We start from the raw sequence: 21,369 nt of genomic DNA, 5'->3' as shown, positions 1-21,369 counted from the left end.
AGTCATCTACAGCCTGTTGGTTCCCAAACTGCTGACACAGAACCTGGAGTGTTTTTTTAATTGTAACAAAAACAAGACCACATTGAGATGCAGGCACTGAGTAGTGGGTACCTGGGTAAGGAGAGGCTCTCTCAAATGATTTGTCTCATGATCCTGTTATGCCAGTTGTTATATCCTGTTGCGGTTAACAGAACTTCAACTCGTTTTCATCCCGCTGTGATCTTTCACCTAAGACACTATTAAATTGGCAGATGTGCAGACTTTGTATTATTTTTCATCATCAAATTAGATCATTCAGTCATTGAGGTTTTACATCTTTATAGAGATACAGTACTGGTATAAGCATGAGAAGATAAATGATTAACATATGTAGCATTGTATTGAGAACCACAAACAAATCCTACAAGCTCAGAAATGTTTTTTTCCATAGGTAATGCTGGTTTTCTTAACATTTTAAAATGAACATCCAGAATTGTCTCATTTAAACCATTTAGCGCATAGTGTGAACCTATTGAACACAAAGTACAGCCTAATTATTGTCTGTAGTGAGTCTGTATGCCTGTTACGTATTGTTCAATTAAAATACATACCGAAGTAGATATGACAATGAAAATATTCTAGGCTTTTCATGTGCAGAATCCAAACCTATTTTCATTTCCTTTTCAGTAATGAACTAATTCCACTCATTTTCAATAGGTCTTTTAGTGTGTTAGGTACAATTGGGTGTGAGGAGGCAGTTATTGCAGCTAGAGGCCACTTTCTTGGTATCGCTGTTAACCACAGTGTAGTTGAAGATAAAGAACAAAGTCAATTACTTTAGATACAAAACTAACCCCACCCTTCACCTACACAGCTCAATGATTAAATATACGCAATGAAAACATACAATGAAATGAGTTAAATAGATCACAAAGAAGATTCCACACTAAAAGCTATAATATGTCATTTTAAATACAGAGATATGTTTTCTATACATTTGTATTAATCCTTCATAATGTGGACAATTATATCAATTTCTTATTCTGATTTTCATTGTTGATGCAACAAATGGCTAATAATTACTTTAGTGTTAGAAATAAAGACAAGTCAATGTATAAATAAGTTTCTTCATTCACTTTAGCATTTCCTAAATATACTGATGGAGAAAAAAATGCAACATTTTCTGGAATGAGAAAACCATAGTTATAGCTTATGTACTTTTACAAAAAGTTGTCAATTTGTCCTCTGACCAGCAGTACAGCTGTGAGGCATTGCAACTTGCCAGTCACACTAAAGCTCGTTAGGTGGACCTTTACCCAACGAGGTACACGTGGAACAATGCGTGATCAGGTTACCTTTAAGAAGGCCTTAATTCAAAGCTTGCCAGACACTATGGAGTAAGCCACTCCACTATGTCCCAACTGCAGAGAAGGTTTCATGCAGACTGGCAGGAAAGGTGTCCAAGATCTGGTCGCCCTCAAGTGCCCGACACATATCAGACTGGTCCTTCTGAGAGATCGTGTCAGATCTGCCACCCATACTGCTACTGAAATTGCCAGCAGACACAATGCCCGCATCAGTGACAGGACAGTGAGGCTCCATGCTGCTGGCCTTAGAGCCAGGTTACCTGTCGGAGGCCCTCTGCTCACACCTCCTAGACATCACACCCAACTGGCTTGGGCCAGACAGAGGCTGTGATGGAATTGTCAGTAGTTGCATCAGGTCCTCTTCACGGATGAATCACTCTTCAGCCTGTTCCACGCAGGTGGGAGGGCTAGAATGTGGAGGAGGTGTTGCATTTCTTTTTTCCATCAGTATATTTCCACTGTAAGTAGGGAACTTTCATGAAGAGGTCTCATGTAAACAAAGATTCATATTTTGAAAAACTGCCAGATAGTTGCCAGAAAAAGTTGCCAGATAATGACTATTGCTATTTGAATATGCCATTTGCAATATACCATGTTTAACACTTGTGAAACTGTTTCTTTCAGAGTGCAGGAGGATCATCCGATAATGTCTTTCACTGTTTCAAAGAATGGAAGATTAGCTTTGTTAAATGTAGCAACTCAGGTAAGATGTTATAAGAGGGGATAAAATGTTCAAAATGTTGGTTTGATTTGTCAGAACTTAATGAAATTTAGCAACATATCCCAGTCTGCTAATGATAAATTGGTGTTTCTCAACAGAACTGCGTATGGGATAAATGCTTTTGTCTTGTATATGAAGTGTGTAATTTTAAAGGTTTGGAAGTATATATACTTGGTAGGTGATTCTAGATCTTTTAAATAGATAATGAGGTGTGGTTTTGAATGTCTCACTTTAGTCTGTTTAACCTTTGCTTACTCTGACCATTTGTACTTCCATCACTTTGTGTATTTTTGAAAAACAACTTGCCATGTTAGGTCTCCAGTGAACTGACTGAACAGTTTTTCTTGGGCATTTAAGATACAGTATGTGTCTGGTCTCAGTTTGATGGGCCCTTCTAATTGATTGGATGTGATCCTATAACAGGTAGTTATAGCAACAAAATGAAAACAGTTTCTAGACGCCTTCTGTCTGCCTTAACTAAGGCACAGCATTAAGAGATTGGACTAGAAAGACCTTTTGGAAGCCGATACTTGACTTACCTTTAATGGAGATACTGGAGGGAATAGAAGAGGAAGGAACTCAGGTGTCAGCAGATTCTGGTGAGCTGTCACTTGGACATAGTGTTGAGTTGATTGTTGGATTTACAAGGCATTTTCTGAAAGTACAACAAATAGGAGAGTGATTGATGTAGTTGCGCTTACCTGATGCAAGCTCTTACAAGGTCCTAGGTCCAAGTTACTGTCTACTTACATTATTGGCCACTAAGTCTTTTCAATCTTATGTTGTTATGAGGCAGGCACTCATCATGATTACTGGCAATTTTGGTGAAATCAGGATGAAGACATTCAGGTGTTGTACTGGGCGGCGAACGTACTGAAGTCTGAAGTTAGTGTTTGAGTTTAGCAGTGGTATTCATCTACTGCAGAAGTGGGAGCCAGACTGATGAAAGTATACCTAGCTGCCAGTATACATTGTTGCGAGGAGCAAGCCTGGTAGAGTCTATAGAACTTGGTACCAGTCTGTTCTGTGCCTGTAGACAGCTGCAGTTTTTAAAATTTATTTTAGTGAAAAAAACTTCACTTGCTGTGAATTGACCTTTTGACTTAGATTTTTTTATTCAATATGATTTGAAGATTTTCTATCCCCAGAGTTATATTAAAACTGACCAGCATTATAGCTAATATACTCTTGAATGTGCCTTATTTCAGACCTGAAGACATAGAGATGCATAGTAATGAAAATCTTTGTTCAGTTGTTTTATAAATGCTCTACAAATAACAGATAACATAGATTATCAGATTCTTGTATCCGTTTGTTAATGTATAAATGGTAATGATATGAAAGTAGCAATACATTGTGTTGCGTCCATGGAACATCTGACTGAGTAGAATCAAAAGTGTTTCATTACATCTGGTATTACAAAAGATATATACTCAGGTTATTTTAGGATAGGATTAACTAGTTTTGGAGTTAGTGATTAAATCTTGTAATGTAACCACTAGGGGGCAGGCAAAGACTGAGGAATTGGAAGAAAGCTGAGATCTGCAAGTTCCTGCCATTTGGACATGCTGAATTCAGAGATGAACAGGGAAATAGCGGAAAGGCAAAGCAAAAGAGAAGTTTCCTTCACAGAATGCTCATTTACCCTGCTATTACCTTGAGATTTTCCTGCTTTATAGAGCTTTTTTATGAGAGGTTTTTAGAGCCCTTCTTGGAAATAGCTTGCAAAGGTGATGTGTTGTGGAGAGAGATTTGTGATTAAAAATAATTCATTCTATGCCATTGTAACATACCACTTTATCCACCACAACAGTGGAGTGTGCTCCTGGTTAATGTGTCCCAGCCATTATGAACCCAGAAGCCCCCTGAACCAAGATATTTAATTAAAGGGCTACTTTACAAACCAGAACACTGGAAAGTTAAACTGTTTTAATGTCTAGTCTGAAGAACAACAGCTTCAATAGCACAGTGGTGTTCGTCATCAAACTATGGTAATTTGAAGTTTCTCGTCCAGAACAAATAGTGTCACTAAGGTTCAACCTTGAATATTTCCAATCCCAATAATAACCAGGCCTAGCGTTATTTAGTTTCAGACATGTAATAAGATTAGGCAACACAGTGGTGAGCTGCTTTATCATACAGAGTCTAGAGTTGTCTCTTGCATACAGTTGTCCTATCCTGGAGTAGACAGAACAGCTAGAGCGGGTAATAAAGCAGCATCCAGGACAGTTCAGAGAGCTGCCAAGTTGGACAAGACTTTTGAAGCTTGAGATTGTGTTAAGTGAAATGCAACCATTCATGGAAGAAGATAAGCTATGTTAGGAGTATTAAAACAAGAGCTCACCACTATACTCATTTAGGAGTAATTGACCTTTCATTCTTTCCGGTAGTGCTTAAAGACCAGATCAAGTTTTGCTTTGGATTCTATCAGACATTTGCAAGTTCATTTCATATTTCATGCTTAGAATTGACAGACTCCCTAGTGACAGTGAGTGAAGTGGCATTCATTATGACACCGGACTTTTGCCATTAATCTTTACAAGAGCTGATGGCAAGTACAGCAGGAGAGCAATCTTCCATATGCCATTTGGATTATTTCAGTTTATTATAATATTGTTACGTTTTCAGCATCTCAAAGGCTGATAGATAAATTATTAGTATGGTGTTTTCACTTTCACAGGCACATATCTGGATGGTATGATTGTTCTATGGTAACTGGGGGGAGCAATTGTTCCTTCTTTTCTTCCTTGAAACTGAAAGAACTCATTTGACAGAAAATGGGTGCAAATATGGAATCTGGAATATGAAGTAGTCCAAGTAGGTAGCTGTGTCATCATGCGTAGGCTGCAAATGAACAGGTAAAGGTTTATTTCATTAGGTGGAGACTAACCACAGATTAGTCATGGAGTGTGAATGTTTTTGCAAATTTTAAAGTATTTGATCAGCTCAGACCTTGTTCTGTAAAGCTCTCAGTATAATTACTAGATAATATGTCTTGATCCTATCATACAGTATACTGTCATGTTGGCACTACTACCTATGTGTTTGCAGACTTCTGAGAAGTGGGGAGGAGAGCAACTATTGTGGAGCACCGTCATGGTACATGGAAATCTATGAATTAGCCTGATTAAAATAATTTGTTGTATGTTCATTGTTTGTTGTACATGCTTTAATGATTAACTTAATTTATTCTTTATATTATGATGGTGCTTCTTTGTTTAAACGTGTGAAAAAGGTCGTAACTCCTGATATTTGTGTGCCATTTCTTAACATGTTAAAGCATGCTAAGTTTCCTTTTTTCTTCTAGGGAGTTCATTTATGGGACTTGCAGGATCGTGTCTTAGTGAGAAAGTATCAAGGGGTCACACAAGGATTTTATACAATCCATTCATGTTTTGGAGGCCATAATGAAGACTTCATAGCCAGTGGTAGTGAAGGTAAGTTACAATTGTGAATCCAAGAGGGCATTTCCAAAGTGTACATTTTTGCATTTTTTTAATCTAGGTAAAGAAATTAATGATAACTTTAGGTCTTTGGTATTTGTTGTAATTGGTGTTCATCCAATAAACTGAAAAAAATTGTTTTATTTGTTTCTGAAAAACAGCTGTAACTGTTCTTATAATTTTATCAAATATCTTTTACAAAAGCCATGTCTTAAGTACTAAAAGTTTAGTACAAAATTATATATTTCTTATACAATAAGATCACACACCTCATGTGTGTAAGACAACAGAGATGTTAATGGGACCAGTAGGGAATTTCACCCTGCGGTCTGTGTGGTTCCTAATGCCCCAGTATGTGACGGGGACACTACAATGTAAAAAGGGGGCTATCCTTCGGATGAGATGTAAAACCGAGGTCCTGACACTCCGTTGTCATTTAAAACTCCAGAGTGTTTCTCGAGAGGAGTAGGAGTATCCTGGCCACATTTCCACCTGGCCTTTACCAGTCATGGTCGCCTAATAATCCTCATCTATGAATTGACTTCATTACTTCGTTGTCCTCCACACTGATAGCTGATGTGTGGTGAGCGTACTGGCGCATTTTGGCTGCCGTCATATCATCAGGGTGGGTGCTACACATTGGTGGCATAAAGTGCTTTTGAGTGCAGTGTCCAGAAAAACAGTATATATGCGTTATTATAACTGGACGAGATGATGGTTGCTACTGAATGTTTTGACAAATGATTAAAAGAACATCTTATGTCAGATTTACAGCACTTTTGAGTACAGCTGGGATACTCAACACAGATTAAAAAGAAAAATCCCATCTGAAAAATTTTCCATCCTATTAGCATTACATGTTGTGTTTCCCTACCATAGTCAATGCTGTGGTATTCTGCTTTTTATAGAATTATAAAAATATTATTTGGCACAGTAATTGACACATTTTTGAGATATGTATCTGAATGTTTTAACTCTTTGCCTTCTTTTTATAGACCATAAAGTTTATATCTGGCACAAACGCAGCGAGCTGCCAATAGCTGAGCTGACGGGACACACACGCACAGTCAATTGTGTTAGCTGGAACCCACAGGTCCCTGGCATGATGGCAAGTGCTTCTGATGACGGCACAGTTAGGATATGGGGACCAGCACCATTTGTAGACACCCAGGATTTTGAAGGTATCAATGGTAAATGACCTATTCTTTTCCCTCTAAGAAAATTGAAGTGAAGTGAAGAAATCAGTTCTTTTAAGAGGGTTTTAATACAGTTCATTTTATTTCTAAGGAAAGTTGAATATTGCTAAAGCTTAAACTGACTTTGCATGCATCAGGGTACTACTGCTGTATTCATTCTGAATTAAATAAGGTAACCGTCAATTCACTTTGTCAGAATTGCAATTAACTTGAACATTTTTGTCATAGTTGGAACAGTTGGTATGTCTTATTCCAGTTCTTTAATGTACTTTATCTGTGTCATTGTAACATATAAGTGATTGAATGGAATAGAGCCAATTTTAGTACATATCAGTTATCTCTTTCAGTAAAAAAATCTTAAGTGATGTGCCCCTTATATGTTTGTTTATGTTTGTATATAGAACAATAAGTATGTTCATTAAACAAGGTGTTTTATTTAATCATTGAAATTCGTTTTGGCTCATTTTAAAATACCTGTTCAAGGAAGGTGGAGTACCTTCTAAAATCCATCAAAGTGGTAAGAGTGACTTCTAATGGAGCATCCACATACTCTGCAGAACCGAAGTGGTCAGCTGAGTTCTTTCATGGACAGCAGTCTCGTGAAAATGACAAACTCCAGATGCCCTGCTGACCTACTGGGTCAAGATATCAAACATTAGGATTAGATGGCAGCAGCATGAAGCTAAAATTTCTCATGTCGTGATGATTTTTAATAATTGAGGAAGAGGCGAATGTGCAAGATTTTGTCCAGGGGTTCTCAATTCTGAACTAGGATGCCCACACACTTGCTGGATTTTGTTCCAGTCACGCTCTTTTTTATTCGAGTCAACAACAAATTGCCTCATTAAATAGAAATATGAATAATTTGAATTTTAAGTGTTTTCACCTTTTAGATTGTTTTAAAGCTGACGTAACTATGGTATTTCGTAAGTGACATAAAATTCCAAACTTTTGAGTAGAAAAAAAAACCTTGAAAATGTACCACTCAAGCAACCTATTTGTTTAATTAAGGCTTCAGTTAAGTAAGGAGGTCAGCTTGAATGAAATATTGAAGGTGGGACTGCAGGATCAGGATTGGAAAACCTTGGATTATTCAAAATTTATTACTGAAGATGTGTATATGTAGAAGAAGTCATTAACTCCTACAAACATCTGAGGATCCAGACAGCTTACTGCTCATCTTTATACAGTTGAGCGATTTACTAGTGAAACTGGAGTCTCTTGTCTCCAGACTCTGTGTAATAACACTTTGGGTCTCCTCACTTCAAGAATTTTGAGACAGCCATCAGCCAGGACAGATTGTGTCAACTGTTTTGTGGGAGTCCTTATGATTGGCTGTTTGCCACAAACACTGCTGTTAAAAAATTATTTTGCCCATTTAATGAAAAGACTGGTGAAGAGAAAAGAAGGCTGTAATGCATCATAAAGATGTTTTGTCCAATTCTACATGGAAGCCACCTTTCACACAAGTGACTTGAAGCAGCTGAGTCTACTGCCGTGCTGAATAGATTTGGTCCTGAGTGATAATTTTTTTTATGTTTAGCAGATGAAAGCTGAAAGGCTCCCACCAATGCTGGGTTAGCAGAGCAATCCAAATCAAGCTGTTTTGCTGATAGTCAGTTGGAATGGGAAATGAGTTGAGTTTATTGAAGTAAAATGGAACTATACTGAATAGAGACGGAGCAACATTGTATTTTGAGCCATTTTAAGTACCTTGTTCTTTGAACTTACCTACAACTATATGTATGCATATGTACTGAATTGAGTTGTAAGATTTGAGCGATCACCTGTTTACATTGAGACTGTAAAGAAAATAATTTCAAATGAAAAAGGAATATCCCTATTATCAGAAAAGAAAAAATTGATCCATTTTCCTTACTTATCACTCATAAGTGCATAATCAAGCTTTTTTTCACTGAAGTGAGTATCATAACTGTTACAACCTATTTCCTTTTCTGTTTTTTTTGGAATAGTACATTATTTTATAAATCTATCATCAGATGTCTTCCTACAGAATTACTAGTGTTGGTATTTGTATTTGCAAAGTACCAGCACACATTCATATACGGTACGTAGCATCAAAGCAAACAAGTTGTTAGTGATGGAAGTAAGAAACCTGAGTGTGACATATGTGCCATAGATTATTAAACTGTTTATGGTAAAAGTAAATTTTACACAGCTCAAATAATGGCAGTGTCTAGTCTGTACAATGAAAGCTGGAGTAAGTGTGTATGATTAACCCCATATTAGCAAGAAAAGAGCAGTTATAAGTGAGGTACATTCATTGACATATAACGTCACCAAGTCTGTTGTAGTTACAGAAAAATCCCTTTAAAGCCATTGATTTATTCCTAAATAATTAAGGTTTCGAAAGTTGCCATTTGCGATAAACAAGAAGTAACACCTTGTTTAACATGAGATACCATTATTTATGTATTCTGGTAAGAAACAGTAGGGTTGGTAAAATTTGCCATGCCAATTTGTTTTTTAACTTTGCAGTACCTAAAGATTTATAAAAATAATCATAACTTTATTTCAATTACATTTATTATATATGTTTATAGAGGTCCTAGATTTTTATGGAATCCTTCAATTCAGAAAACCTTAAAACAGGATTATAAAAATGTGCAAACATTGGTTGAAAAAATTGCCTTGGATTAAACTGATGCAACACCTGAATATTTCTTATGACATTTTTTTTTGTCAAAGCAGTTGCTTCACCTTCTGTGCAACATTAAGCAACTTCCATTTTATCATTTAATTTTCAGGAGGCTTAAGGAATGAATCAATATTAAATGTTAGGGTTGAGTTTGTGTATATGCCACTTAGGATAAGGGATATTGGCGAAAGCTATTAACATGACCTTATTTTTAAAATAATTGTTAAAGGTAAATTTGAAAAAGAGCATAATAAAAGATTAGCATATGCATTTTTGTCCTGTTTTTGGGAAAATGAAGAAGTAAAATAAGGTTTGTACAATATTTTTCTAGTGTGCAAAAACATGGTTTTCAGAATAAACATCTTGCAATGTTTGCAACAGAAGATATGGATGACATCTTGTCTTTGAATGGATACATTTGTTTTACTGCCCGTTTAAAAAAATATGGTAATTCGAGCAGCATTAACACAGAGTGAGTGTCTAGCTCTAACACTAGGTTTCTGGCAGAGGGATTTTTTCTCATCTCTGGAATAATTATTCACTGTCTGCCAAAATACAGACAGCAAGGTTTTAGAAACATATTAAGAATTGTTCTGTACCCATTGATGACTAATACTCCAGAATTCCACAAACTGAAGAAGGGTGGAGATTATTTTTGAGGAAAGGGACATGGCCCTTACCACAGTGCATTGCGGCCCTGGATAGCACGCGCAGTTATTGAATCCCCATCATATTCAGACTCTGGTCAGTACCTGGATGGGAGACCTCCTGGGAAAAACTATGGTAGCTGATGGAAGAGGTGTTAGTGGGGCCAGCAGGGGGCTCTCACCCTGCAGTCCATGTGGGTCCTAATGCCCCAGTATAGTAAAAGGGACACTATACTGTAAACGGGCGCCATCCTTTGGATGAGTCGTAAAACCGAGGTCCTGACTCTCTGTGGTCATTAAAAATTCCAGGGCGTTTCTTGAAAAGAGTAGGGGTGTAACCCCGTCGTCCTGGCCAAAATTCCCATTGGCAGTTACCAATCATGGCCTCCTAAAAATCCCCATCAGTGAATTGGCTTCATTTCTCTGCTCACCTGCCCACTGATAGCTGGTGTGTGGTGAGCGTTCTGGCGCACTATGGCTGCCGTTGCATCATCCAGCTGGGTGCTGCACATTGGTGGTGGTGGAGGGGAGTCCCTATTACATGTAAAGTGCTTTGAGTGAACTGTCCAGAAAAGCGCTATATAACTGTAAGCAATTATTTTTATTATTATTATTATTATTTTAATTACAATACATTAATTTGTTCTTCTTGATGCTGTGATCTTCTAGATGGTGGAACTCATGGAAGAATGAATGATGATGGATTTTGGCCAAATATAGTCTCATTTAAGCTCTTGTAAGCAGTGAATTAAACCTATCATCTCCATAATGCCATCCGGAGCAGAAGAGAAGCCCCTTACTCGTTACATGAATAAATCTTAGCTTTCATGAAATACAAGCGAATCTGGATGATCAAACAAGAATCTTTATCATATCTTGAAGGCAAAGTGCTGCAGAGAGAAGCCTTTCATAATACTGGCAAACCAGAAGTTCTAGAGACTAACATTATTTGTCTGAGGAAAAGTAGAACTAACTGGTTGCTTATTTTTGCAGAATTTTGTAAGAAGCATCAGTGCAAAAGAGTGTGCTCCAGCAGGAAGGACAGTCTAAAATGTCAGTCATATTCAGATACTTGGAAGGAACATTGTGCAATGAATTATTTTCTTCTCCAAGCAACACATAGCAAAAATGCATTAAATGCAAAGAAAATTCAAGAGGATTACAAGAATTATTTCAATTCTGTGGAAGATGGCAGCTCAGAGCACTTGCTTAGTTTATTATAGAAATGGATAGTTAAAATAATTAGACTTTTTAGACCTTGAAAGAAAACTCCAAAGTGTCTTATGTAACTACAAATTACTAATTAAATACATTTAAATTTATAATACTTTTCATCTATAACATCCATTGAAACATCTGTGTACTAATGCACAGACTACATTAGAATCAGTATATTAATCACAGACAAATAATACATTTAAATCTGGCAAATGTGGATTAGTTATAATCAAAACTATACTTCATTAAAGAAATGTGTAAATGAAAATGACATAACTAAGTCTATACACTTTATCTGGTATGTAGCGAAATCAGTTATCAGCTTTTTTCCCCCAGATCAAATCGAATTTCTTTGGTGTTGTGTATTGTACTGTGCCCATTTTTCAGAGGGCAATTTTCTGATATGCCATACTGTCCAAAGCCTGTGTCTAAATCCTAATTATGTTTTGCATCACAAGGGAGAGTGACCTTTAGAAGCCTACTGTAATCTTTGATTTTTTTTTATTGCTAGCCCTTGCCACCTTTCTATGTATACCAGTCTCCAAAGCTGATGAAAAGGTTTGTCAGAGGTGGTTGGTAGGATAGTTTCAGAGATAAAAGATGGTAATTCACCTGGCTGGCAAATGATTTTTGTGGGTGTCTTTGAAACAAAAGAATATTTTTAATTTTTTACAGTTTGCATGACAGCATTCATTTTAAGTTAATACTAAATAGAGTAAAATCATTTTTGAAACGTTTATGCAAAATATCTTTATGCAAAAGTCGGTCATTACTGATATTTTTACCACAGAATATAATTAAAAATAAAATATATTTATATGGAAATGTCATACAGTTTTTATAGTAACTCAGCCAGTGAGAGTCTAGTTTGAGATACATGTTTACTGTATGGAGCATATTATACAGCTAATCACACATCAGAAAGCTCCATACATAAAATTTGGTAACGCACCAATACATTGTCGGAGCCTGTGTAGATTAAGCACCATCTGCTCTCACTCCTCCAATCTGGCAGCAATGGGAACCTGATGGGAGGAGATACATCTGCCAGGATGGGCCAGGCTGTGGCTCACTCTGGGTGGCCTGGAAATTTTCTGATGTGCGATTAGTCATACAATACTAGCCGTACAGTAAACATGTATATATCATGCCAGACTGTCACTGGCTAAGAGCTTGTGAGCTGTTTTTCTTTGTGTTTTGCCTTAAGCACAGATACAGCTTGAACTGAGTGTGCTCTAGGTGGTTTCTCCTGGCCTGTACATGCATCACAGACAGACATGATTCTGTACTAGTGTATGTGGTTAATGAAAATAATGGCTAGCAAAACATTCACTGCGGCAAATTATTGCTAATAGAAATAACACTAAGCAAGGCTTTGCTATATGTAGAAACATCCTTTTACAAAACTTACTGAATCCTGTAAATGCATTTTTATGACGTCTGAATGCATTTATGTTTAATGGCAACAACCAAGCTATATTATTTCACTGGTCGAGTAAAGTGACTTAATCTTAGCGAATACCTTTCATAACGCATGTATATGTATTTTTTAAATGCATAGCATATATGAGGTTACAATACAACAAAATATGCCCAACATGTTTCTTTTTCTCTTGCTAATTCAACCCTAAAGTGTTTTCCACCCCAGATTATATTTTACAATAGGCCTCTTGTTTATTTGATATGTTAAAATTTATCTAAACTATCATAAAGTAATAAAACTACAGAAAATGTACAGAATTATAAGCCATTCAGTCACTGTCATCTGTTTATTCCCCACATCTCAATTATCTAGAGGTTAGATACAACTCATTGCCAAGTTGTAGCAGTTGATATTGACCCATCCCTAACACCTTTGAGAAAGTCTTGCTTGCAGCTGTTGCCTGTAAAAGTTGCTTGAAAGTATCCTTCTGTTACATCGTCTTTAACACCCAACTTGTAGTTTGAAAATACAGACATAACATAAAAGGTATTGCTTTCATATTCTTAATTTTGTTATTGTCTTTTCCCTCACAGAGGATTGCAGTAGCATGGATAGTTGATGGTGACTTTGGAGTGGACGACTTCTCTAAAAGAAAAAAATAATTAGTTGCATTCTAAATGGCTCTGGAGTTGGTGTAACACAATCTTGATTGATTATTGGACAGAAATGATCTTCATTTAAACAAGAAAAAAGACAACCATCAATGGCACTCAAATAAGGAGCCAAGCATCCTACCATCTTGCTTCATAGTAACAAAGAAGAAGCACGCCGTTAGAACACAGTTGGACGCCATGTTGAAATATCTCCATTGGTTTGTGAAGAACTGTGATACATTGAGACTATCCATTGGACTCAGCAACTTTTTCCCTGACAGTTTTGGTCTAGCAACTCTTTCTTGTTGTTCTTCTACGTAATGGAGTTAAAATGCTTGTTTGGATTTTTTATTTAACAGTTTAGAGGGCTTGATTAGTGAAAATGGAGTGCTTTAGTCTGAAGAATTTACACTTAATAGGAGAACTCTTTTATCCTTTTTGTTTATTCATTTTTAAAACTGAGACCCTGAGACTCCTAGCCCCCATTTGGTTTTGAATCTCTACAGCACGGTTCATGGTTTCACACAGAATCACACTATTGGAGAAAAAAATAACTTCCTTAGAGTATGTACAGGAATGGCTTGTATTAGATTATGGTTACATTACATGGAGTAATCCTGGAGGATCACCTTTAATGTTCATGGACTTATGTCCATGTAATGTTTATCACTATTCTCTGAAGGCTTATAAAAAATGTGCATCCTGTATCTCTTCACACAGGAACAGATCTTGAACCTTCTCCAATTGACTCTGTAAAATTGGTGCTATATGTATATACAGACTTAAGTTGTTTAGAGGCAAAATTCACAGTTGATTTCACACATGTTTGGACGAGGCTATTTTGCTGCGTAAGTCTCTGATAGTGAGCACATTCTACTTAAAGGATTAATGATTTTAAAAATGTCAACACTTGTTTTTTTTCAAGTATATAGTTCTAAACATCTGGAGGATAAAGCAAAAAGTAAATGTAGTTTTCCTGTGTCAGGCTGGAACTTGCAAGGTGTGTTGTATTATTTCCAGATAGAATGATACAAATGTACAACTATCAGTTAATGATATAATTGGGCATTTAAATAAAACACATCTTTTGAGAAGGCAACACATTTGAGATTTTTTTTCTTGAAAAATTCAGCTTGGAATTTTTTTAATCTACACTTTCATCCCAGTGTTTGGACAACGGCAGTTTTTATTTTCCTTTATACTTGTTTGTATATGGCGACACATCCAGCTCACAATAGTAGATTTTATGAATGGTTACAGATAGTCTGCTTCCCTGATTTTTTTCTAAATTAAATTTCAAATACACTACTCTTCACCTTTTTATAGTGACTTCGATTTATTGGCTGGTGCTTCTTAGAATAGCCTTTTAATGCTAAACATCTTTTAACGAAAGCTCAAGCTCTGTGAAAACAGTGGTTTTAGTGCTATGCTCAATTAATGTTAAAGCTGTAGAACAGAACTCAAGTGGCTGATCTCAAAGATAAAAGTTTAAACATACTAGTTATTTTGTATTTTGACTATTTTGATTTATTGTAATAGAAAATGTTAAGAAATTAAAGAATGAAAAGGGATTAGTTTTTGGGTACTAATTGGTTTGTATAAATATTCAGCCCTACAGATAAATATTTTTTAAGGACTCATTTTTAATTTTTATTATATAGGACATTCAGTATGTTCTGTTTATTCTATACTGGTAAAACTGATGTTTATAGATCATTATTACCACAATATAGCTTAAATATTTATACATACCAAGCATATCATTAATGAGCAATTTATTGTATTTTCACAATGTTTAGTAAATTAATTAAACATTAAATTTAGGGCCCTTTCTTTTATAGTCACATTTGTGTTTTTTTCACACTTGGCGATCAAGGCATTTCCTTTTGTTTTATAGCATTCATTGTCATCTCAAGGAGATGAAACTCTCTTGTTGTTTTAAGATCTTGTTATTCCAGTTGTTCCTGTTCCAAGTTGGAAAAGGCAACTATAAAATTTCCCTGAGCATGCGACCTGTGTGGTGGGTCACTTAAAACAAGGACTTGAACCCTGATAAAATATATCTCAACAGATTGTATTTAAACGTCAGATAATAGGTCTACAATGCACCACTAGGACCACCCTAAGGGAGAGGCTGTCACAGCCACCTGGACCAGTATGCCCAAACTATGCTTGAATGTTTATTTGCTTAATGTGTGTAGCACTGATTTAGACCTGCACAACACCACTTATGTTTGTGTACATGTAGCATTTAGCAAAATTAATTAAGAACCCCTGACATTTACGATACTCTACCATGAAGGTAGAAATTATTCGAGGCCCTTCAAAAAGGATTGAGATAAGGCATTCTTCCTCTAAATACCCTTTAAGATGACAAACATTTAAAATTAACATTTCAATGCAATTCTGATGCCTGTTTAAAGTGTTATCTGGTGTTAGAACATATAATCGAACTTGTGCTTATTTTGTTTTACAGGTGCATGCTAAGCAGTGTCAAAATTGTTTAAGGCAAATACATTTCATGAACATAATTCTGAAGTCCATAAATCTATGTTTAGTGAAGTGTTGGCTATATAGTACATGCAAAACAGGGTGACACAATCTAATATGGTTAGAAAATGACTGTTAATATATCTAGAAAGTTTGATGCATATCCAATTGTTCAAAAATGTACAAATCGAAGCCTTGAGGTCTGTGTTAAGGATTTTAAGGCATTTTCCTCATGTCCAATTGTTTGCCAAAATGTTATGTAAAGTGAAAAGAAGGCAGTTAAATTGTTCGGTTTACATGTTACAAGTGCTTTTAATAACAGATTTTTGTTCTGTTCTAATAGTGTTTAAAGGGAAAAATAGGGTGTATTGCATGTCTATGCAAGTGGTGATATTGCTGCATCCCTCAGTTAACCTTTAGATGTGCAATTTTGTTTTTTACTTAAGACTACCCATAGGCGTTCACTGGAATATGGGAAAGTCAGTCAAGAAAACCTGATCAAAAGACAAGTTTTTTGAAGGGATTGTTTTGATGGAACAAAACATGAGATCATCTTGTTTTGCAGTGCACATAGGAGAGGGGTAAAAGTGTACTGTGGCCAAAACACTGCAGGGGAGTGGAAGGTGAGCAGTCAAAATTATAAGAAACAAAACCTCCTGATAATTTAGTGAGTAAAATAATTGAAATTCATGTTTATAAATCGGTATCTCCAGATTTTATAATTAATAGAATCAACTAAGGAGTACAAAGAAAGAGATGAAATAAGACTCTCCTTCCCCCAGAAAACTTCAAAATTCAAATAAGATTCTGCACCAGTTATCCTTCTTCAGACATCTGGAAACGTTTCAATTGAACTACTTTTTAAAGTGAGAATATAAGGAATTTTAATTGAACACCTTTTTGAACAATATCATTCTTCAGATTCCATAACAGCAGAACCCTATAATTATTTTTGCCTATCCTAAAATTTGCTTACTCCTCTATGGTCAAAAACATTTACACTTTTTGTACATATTTTTTTTAAATGTCTCACTTCAGCCAAGGATTGTGCTTTGCATTATTTTTATCACCTGCTGTTAATCCTGATAAGACACATTCAGTCAACTGCTAGATTTTATTGAATACTTTTGCTTCTAGTATAGTTCCTTAAGGAAGTTTTCAAATGCTTGCAATCGTATACCAATGTGAACCATTTGTTGTCAGGTTAAACTTTGTTTCCACCATATAGACAGTAAATGAGGCTGTTCAATCTTTTCCACATTTGTAGACTTAGAGACTTGATGGAAGAAGTATTTAAGGCCTTTGACCTTTTATTTAATTCCCTCATTTTGACATTTTTATTGCCTTATCGAAAATATGCATATCAACATACACCATAGTTGTTAAATAAGGTTTCAAGAGGAGCAGTTTATAGTCAATTATAGTTGGAGCCCCAAAGGAGCAATAATTAGACCACTTGGCATTTCAGAACTGTGGCAATGTTTTGTAATTACAATCATTGTTATATCACATTGTTTTTTTGTGTATAAATGACTTTTTAAACCGTTAATTTAACAAATGGAATAGAAAAAACAAAATACAACATACAAAAATCACACGAGATAGGAGCTTCCACATGGCAAAAGTATGTGCATCACGACAGAACTTTACTGAATTGTCACATCTTTTTATTCTTAGAATTTTGCCAACATGAAAACTTTTGTAAAACAGTTTGCGATTCTCCTTGTCTTATAACCAACTCTCATGAGAGTTAAGAGTATGACACAAAGTTACCACAGTGGTTCATCGTACTCATTTTCATACTGTAAAGTATCCCATAAAGCCAGCACCCAGAATCTAGTTTTGAAGTTTGCAGTACATTGAGAATCTTAGTCTTGAATTTTCTTGTACCCAATTAAAAAGGAATTACATCAATTGGGAATATGAGACATTATTTTTCTGAGTTGTTTCTCGATTTATTCTTTCTATTCTGTTTAAAATCAAGTGTGTCAAAATCAAATCAGTGCAGTAGCAGATTCTGTTTCAATATATATTCAACCTTTTCTTTCAGATAGAATTTTAAAACAATTTGAAATTTCCTTCTTGGCTCATTAGATCTGTTTAGTAATGTATACCTTTTGCCTCAATGGGACAGAATGTAAGCATTTTCAAATTCTAATATACGATGATATAGTGATGTTGTCAAGGGGTAAATATTCTTAGATGTTGAAGAGCTGCACGTGTTGACCATGGTGTATTTTGTGGACCTTGCCCCTCTTGTATCCAAATTTATTTGCTGCTACATACATGTATTCACAATTTTTTCCATTGTTTATGGAATTAAGAGACTGCCTTTTTTGACAGCTGTCACTGCTGTTTGAGTGGCATGTCTAAGATTTCCAAAATCATTTACGTTAGGAAATCCTTTCATCTGTATGTGATTTACAGTGCATTGTGACCGACGTACCAGTTGCTATTTAAATACATTTTTAACTAGCCAGATACACATGCAGTTAGTTGTCTAATCAGGGCGTCATTATTCATTGTTTTATTTGGGTTATTAATAGCTTTAGAGTTAATATTGTCATTAATGAATTTCATGTTTATTCCTGTCTCAGGATTAAGACCTTTGGCACAGAATGTGAAGTAGCTCAATTCATGCTTTGTAAGTACTACACTTGTTAACAAATTTAATTTAATTTTTTCTTCATTCATTCATGTTATTAGTTAAACCAGATTATATTAACTTGCAGCACAACTATCCCTACTACTTGGCTAGACTGTGAGCCTTCAGTGAGAACCACATCACTCATCTGGTTAATGCTGATATTTATTGTAGACACTGAGATGTAAAAATCTGGGGGAAAATGGTTCTTATTAGTATGCATTTCAAAAGAAAACTTGCATACTCATTTTTCCCAATATGCTGGCTCAATAGTAATTTCAGTATGATTAGCAGATGTTAATGAAGTGATTTAAATAGCTGAGTTCACAATTGTTGAACAAACAGGACCAGCAGTTACTAGTGTCTTTTCGTTATGAAGATTAGCATAGGTAATAGTAACCGATATGGAGCACTGTGATTCCATCATTTAAATTGTGAATTTTAAACTATTTTTTTCTATAACTTGTAATGCCTACTCTAAGAATGTACCTCATTACTTAATTTTCCAAGATGGTGGGCTAAGCAGGTCCTTCTCAGCAAGCCACCTAAATATTTAAGCTATATCTGACCTTATTAGCCAGCTGGGTGTATATAAGAAAATGAGACCCATTCTCCTGGTTTTTTCTATTTGTTACTTGATACAGCCAGGACTTTCACCAGCAGCCTTGGTGTATAAGGGTACTTGATCCCTTATACACCCACCCATATTCTAATTTATTATAGTGGTTACTATAGCAGGATTTATAGAGTTGTTTTATAACCAACTAATAGTATTAAAAACTGTTTACCTTCCTATCAGTCATTTCTAGGTAATTAATGTTGGTTGGTTCACAATAGCAGTTTTTATATATGTATGCACATATAATATAGTAGTTTTTTTTCAAAGAAAGTAGGTTGCTATGAATCAGAGATATGGATATAATTAAGCTTTAATAAGCTCTTTCCCATTATATATAATATATATAGAGTATGTTTTCTTAAATGGATATAAGTTGATTATAAGCCACATTTTTTAGGGCAGGACCAGTTTGTATCTTTGACTTGCATTTTGCTTGTGTGGTTTATTGATTATTTTATTCTTAAACAGTTTAACTGAGCATATAGCTGCATTAATGGTGGCCTGAACAGACCATTTCTTTATTTAGAGCTGCTCTGTCTGAAAGTGAAAAGAATGTTTTGACAAATTTGTGTTGCATACAAATGATATGCGCATTCTTGTGTGTCACTCAGATCGGCACAATTGCTTTTTAGCTTGATGAAAACTAACTAATCCTTTGAAAGTACAAACTCTGGTTATTAATTATCATTCCCATCTTTTGCCAAAATAACATGTTCCTGATTATAATTTGAGCCTTTATGTTCAGATTCATAAATGCACAAGTGTGGTCTTAATACATGAACCGAGCTGCAGAGAGTGATAGTACCATCTATACTCACTCATCTCAGATTACTAAACTGTCAAGATTTCTATGAAGTTGTGGTGGATCTAGTTACATTTAGAGCTTTTTGGTATGTAATGACTATTTGCTATGGACTGATATTAAATGTTGAAAAAGACTGCTTTTTTGTCTGTTTTTATGGAACTTTTGTTACTTTTCACATATTGTTTTTTCATTTATTTTTTTTCTGTATTATCACATTAAAATATAACCTGCCATTGGGCCTCTTACTCTCAGTATTTATTCCCCATTGCTGTTGACTGAAAGGACATCCGTTTACAAAACCTTAAAAAAAAGTGTTCACATTTCCTTTAAAGTATTTTATTTAAAACTATGCTTTGGTGCTTTTCTCATAGTTTGTATCCCTCTTTAATGTAAAAAATGTTGAAAATAGCAAGACATAGCCACTTAATGTTGGTAATTTATCAAAATGCAGAACACAATGAAATACCTGTTGGAATAGTTATATATTTTATATCCATATAAGAGTAACATACAAAGAATGTCTCAGGAAATAACTCATGTATCTCAATTCTGGAAACTGCAAAAAGTCTGAGTTTCCCTGTAATCTCTGAAAAATTCAAATTCAGGCAGCATATTGGGTATTTCATAAGTAATGCAATGTTTTAATCGCATAAGCTTAGTCATTTGAACATTTAGATGAGACAAATTTACAGTGTGAGCAAGGCCAAAATAATTGTTCAGAAATGAAGTCTTATTTTTCATTCCCCCTGTAAAGTACTTGCAAAACGATTTTCTGTTACAGGTTTGCGGTGTGGGTTAGCTGCCCAGCGGAAGTTGTCTCCTAGACCTTAGACCTTGCAGCAGGACACAAGAAGAGTTCTAATTTGCGTTTAAATGTTATTATAAAAAAGTGATTGTACTTGTTTTGTAATGTTGGGTAAGGGGAAGTGTTATGTATACATATTTTAAATAAAACATTCAGGGTTTTCAATACAGAAATATTGATAGATTGGAAATAAGGACAGTGTAATCAATAGGGTTCTACTTAAACAGCATACCAGTGAGATGATGTATGCAGCTGTTTGCTGTTAGTAATTTGGATAAGTTTAAAAAAAATTAAAACTTTTCAATACAAAAACATTTTCTTAATATTTGTTTTTACTTTGCTCATCTCTACAGATAAATTCTTACATGCTGTTTTAAGGTAAGTTAAATCAACAGTAATTAACAGAACGGATTTGCAGCAAGTGCAAGTGCTCTAGTGTGATATAAATCTGTGCAACAATACATATTTATGCTTGATTTTTAGTTACACATGCAACAATTATTTTTTGCACTGTTTACCTGCTTTAGGATTATGCAAAAACTTCAAAGTTTTTGGTTTGGACAATGGTGTGGACTGCAAGATGTGTTCTGTAACTTCCACATATGCACAGCAGAGGAAGGACTCTTTTTTGTTGTTGTTGGTTTGTAAGTAAATGGGTTTCTACTTTGAGCCATTATTAAGTCCCAGCTGTGTGGATAAT

At 35.3% G+C, this 21,369-nt stretch overlaps 1 protein-coding gene across 4 annotated transcripts in view; it reads left to right on the top strand.

Annotated features, from left to right (window-relative positions):
• wdr26a (WD repeat domain 26a) overlaps window positions 1-20,981 on the top strand; it is a 52,976-nt gene extending 31,995 nt beyond the window's left edge. Inside the window, exons 11-14 of one of the 4 annotated variants that reach the window (XM_088909591.1) lie at window positions 1,971-2,049; window positions 5,375-5,504; window positions 6,506-6,700; window positions 20,646-20,981. In XM_088909591.1, coding sequence (XP_088765717.1) covers window positions 1,971-2,049; window positions 5,375-5,504; window positions 6,506-6,700; window positions 20,646-20,695 — 454 coding nt within the window. In that variant the 3' untranslated portion in view covers window positions 20,696-20,981. Of the gene's footprint in view, window positions 1-1,970; window positions 2,050-3,569; window positions 4,201-5,374; window positions 5,505-6,505; window positions 6,701-13,246; window positions 20,098-20,645 lie in introns of those variants that run through there. The other 3 variants (XM_088909592.1, XM_088909593.1, XM_088909595.1) reach the window with 3 other exon arrangements.
• Window positions 20,982-21,369: the final 388 nt, after the last annotated feature.

The sequence above is a fragment of the Atractosteus spatula genome, chromosome 2 (genome assembly GCF_055471065.1).
Source record: "Atractosteus spatula isolate fAtrSpa1 chromosome 2, fAtrSpa1.hap1, whole genome shotgun sequence".
NCBI lineage: Eukaryota > Metazoa > Chordata > Actinopteri > Semionotiformes > Lepisosteidae > Atractosteus > Atractosteus spatula.
The sequence above is the reverse complement of the archived record's forward strand: the minus strand, read 5'-3'. Positions and strand labels throughout refer to the sequence as shown.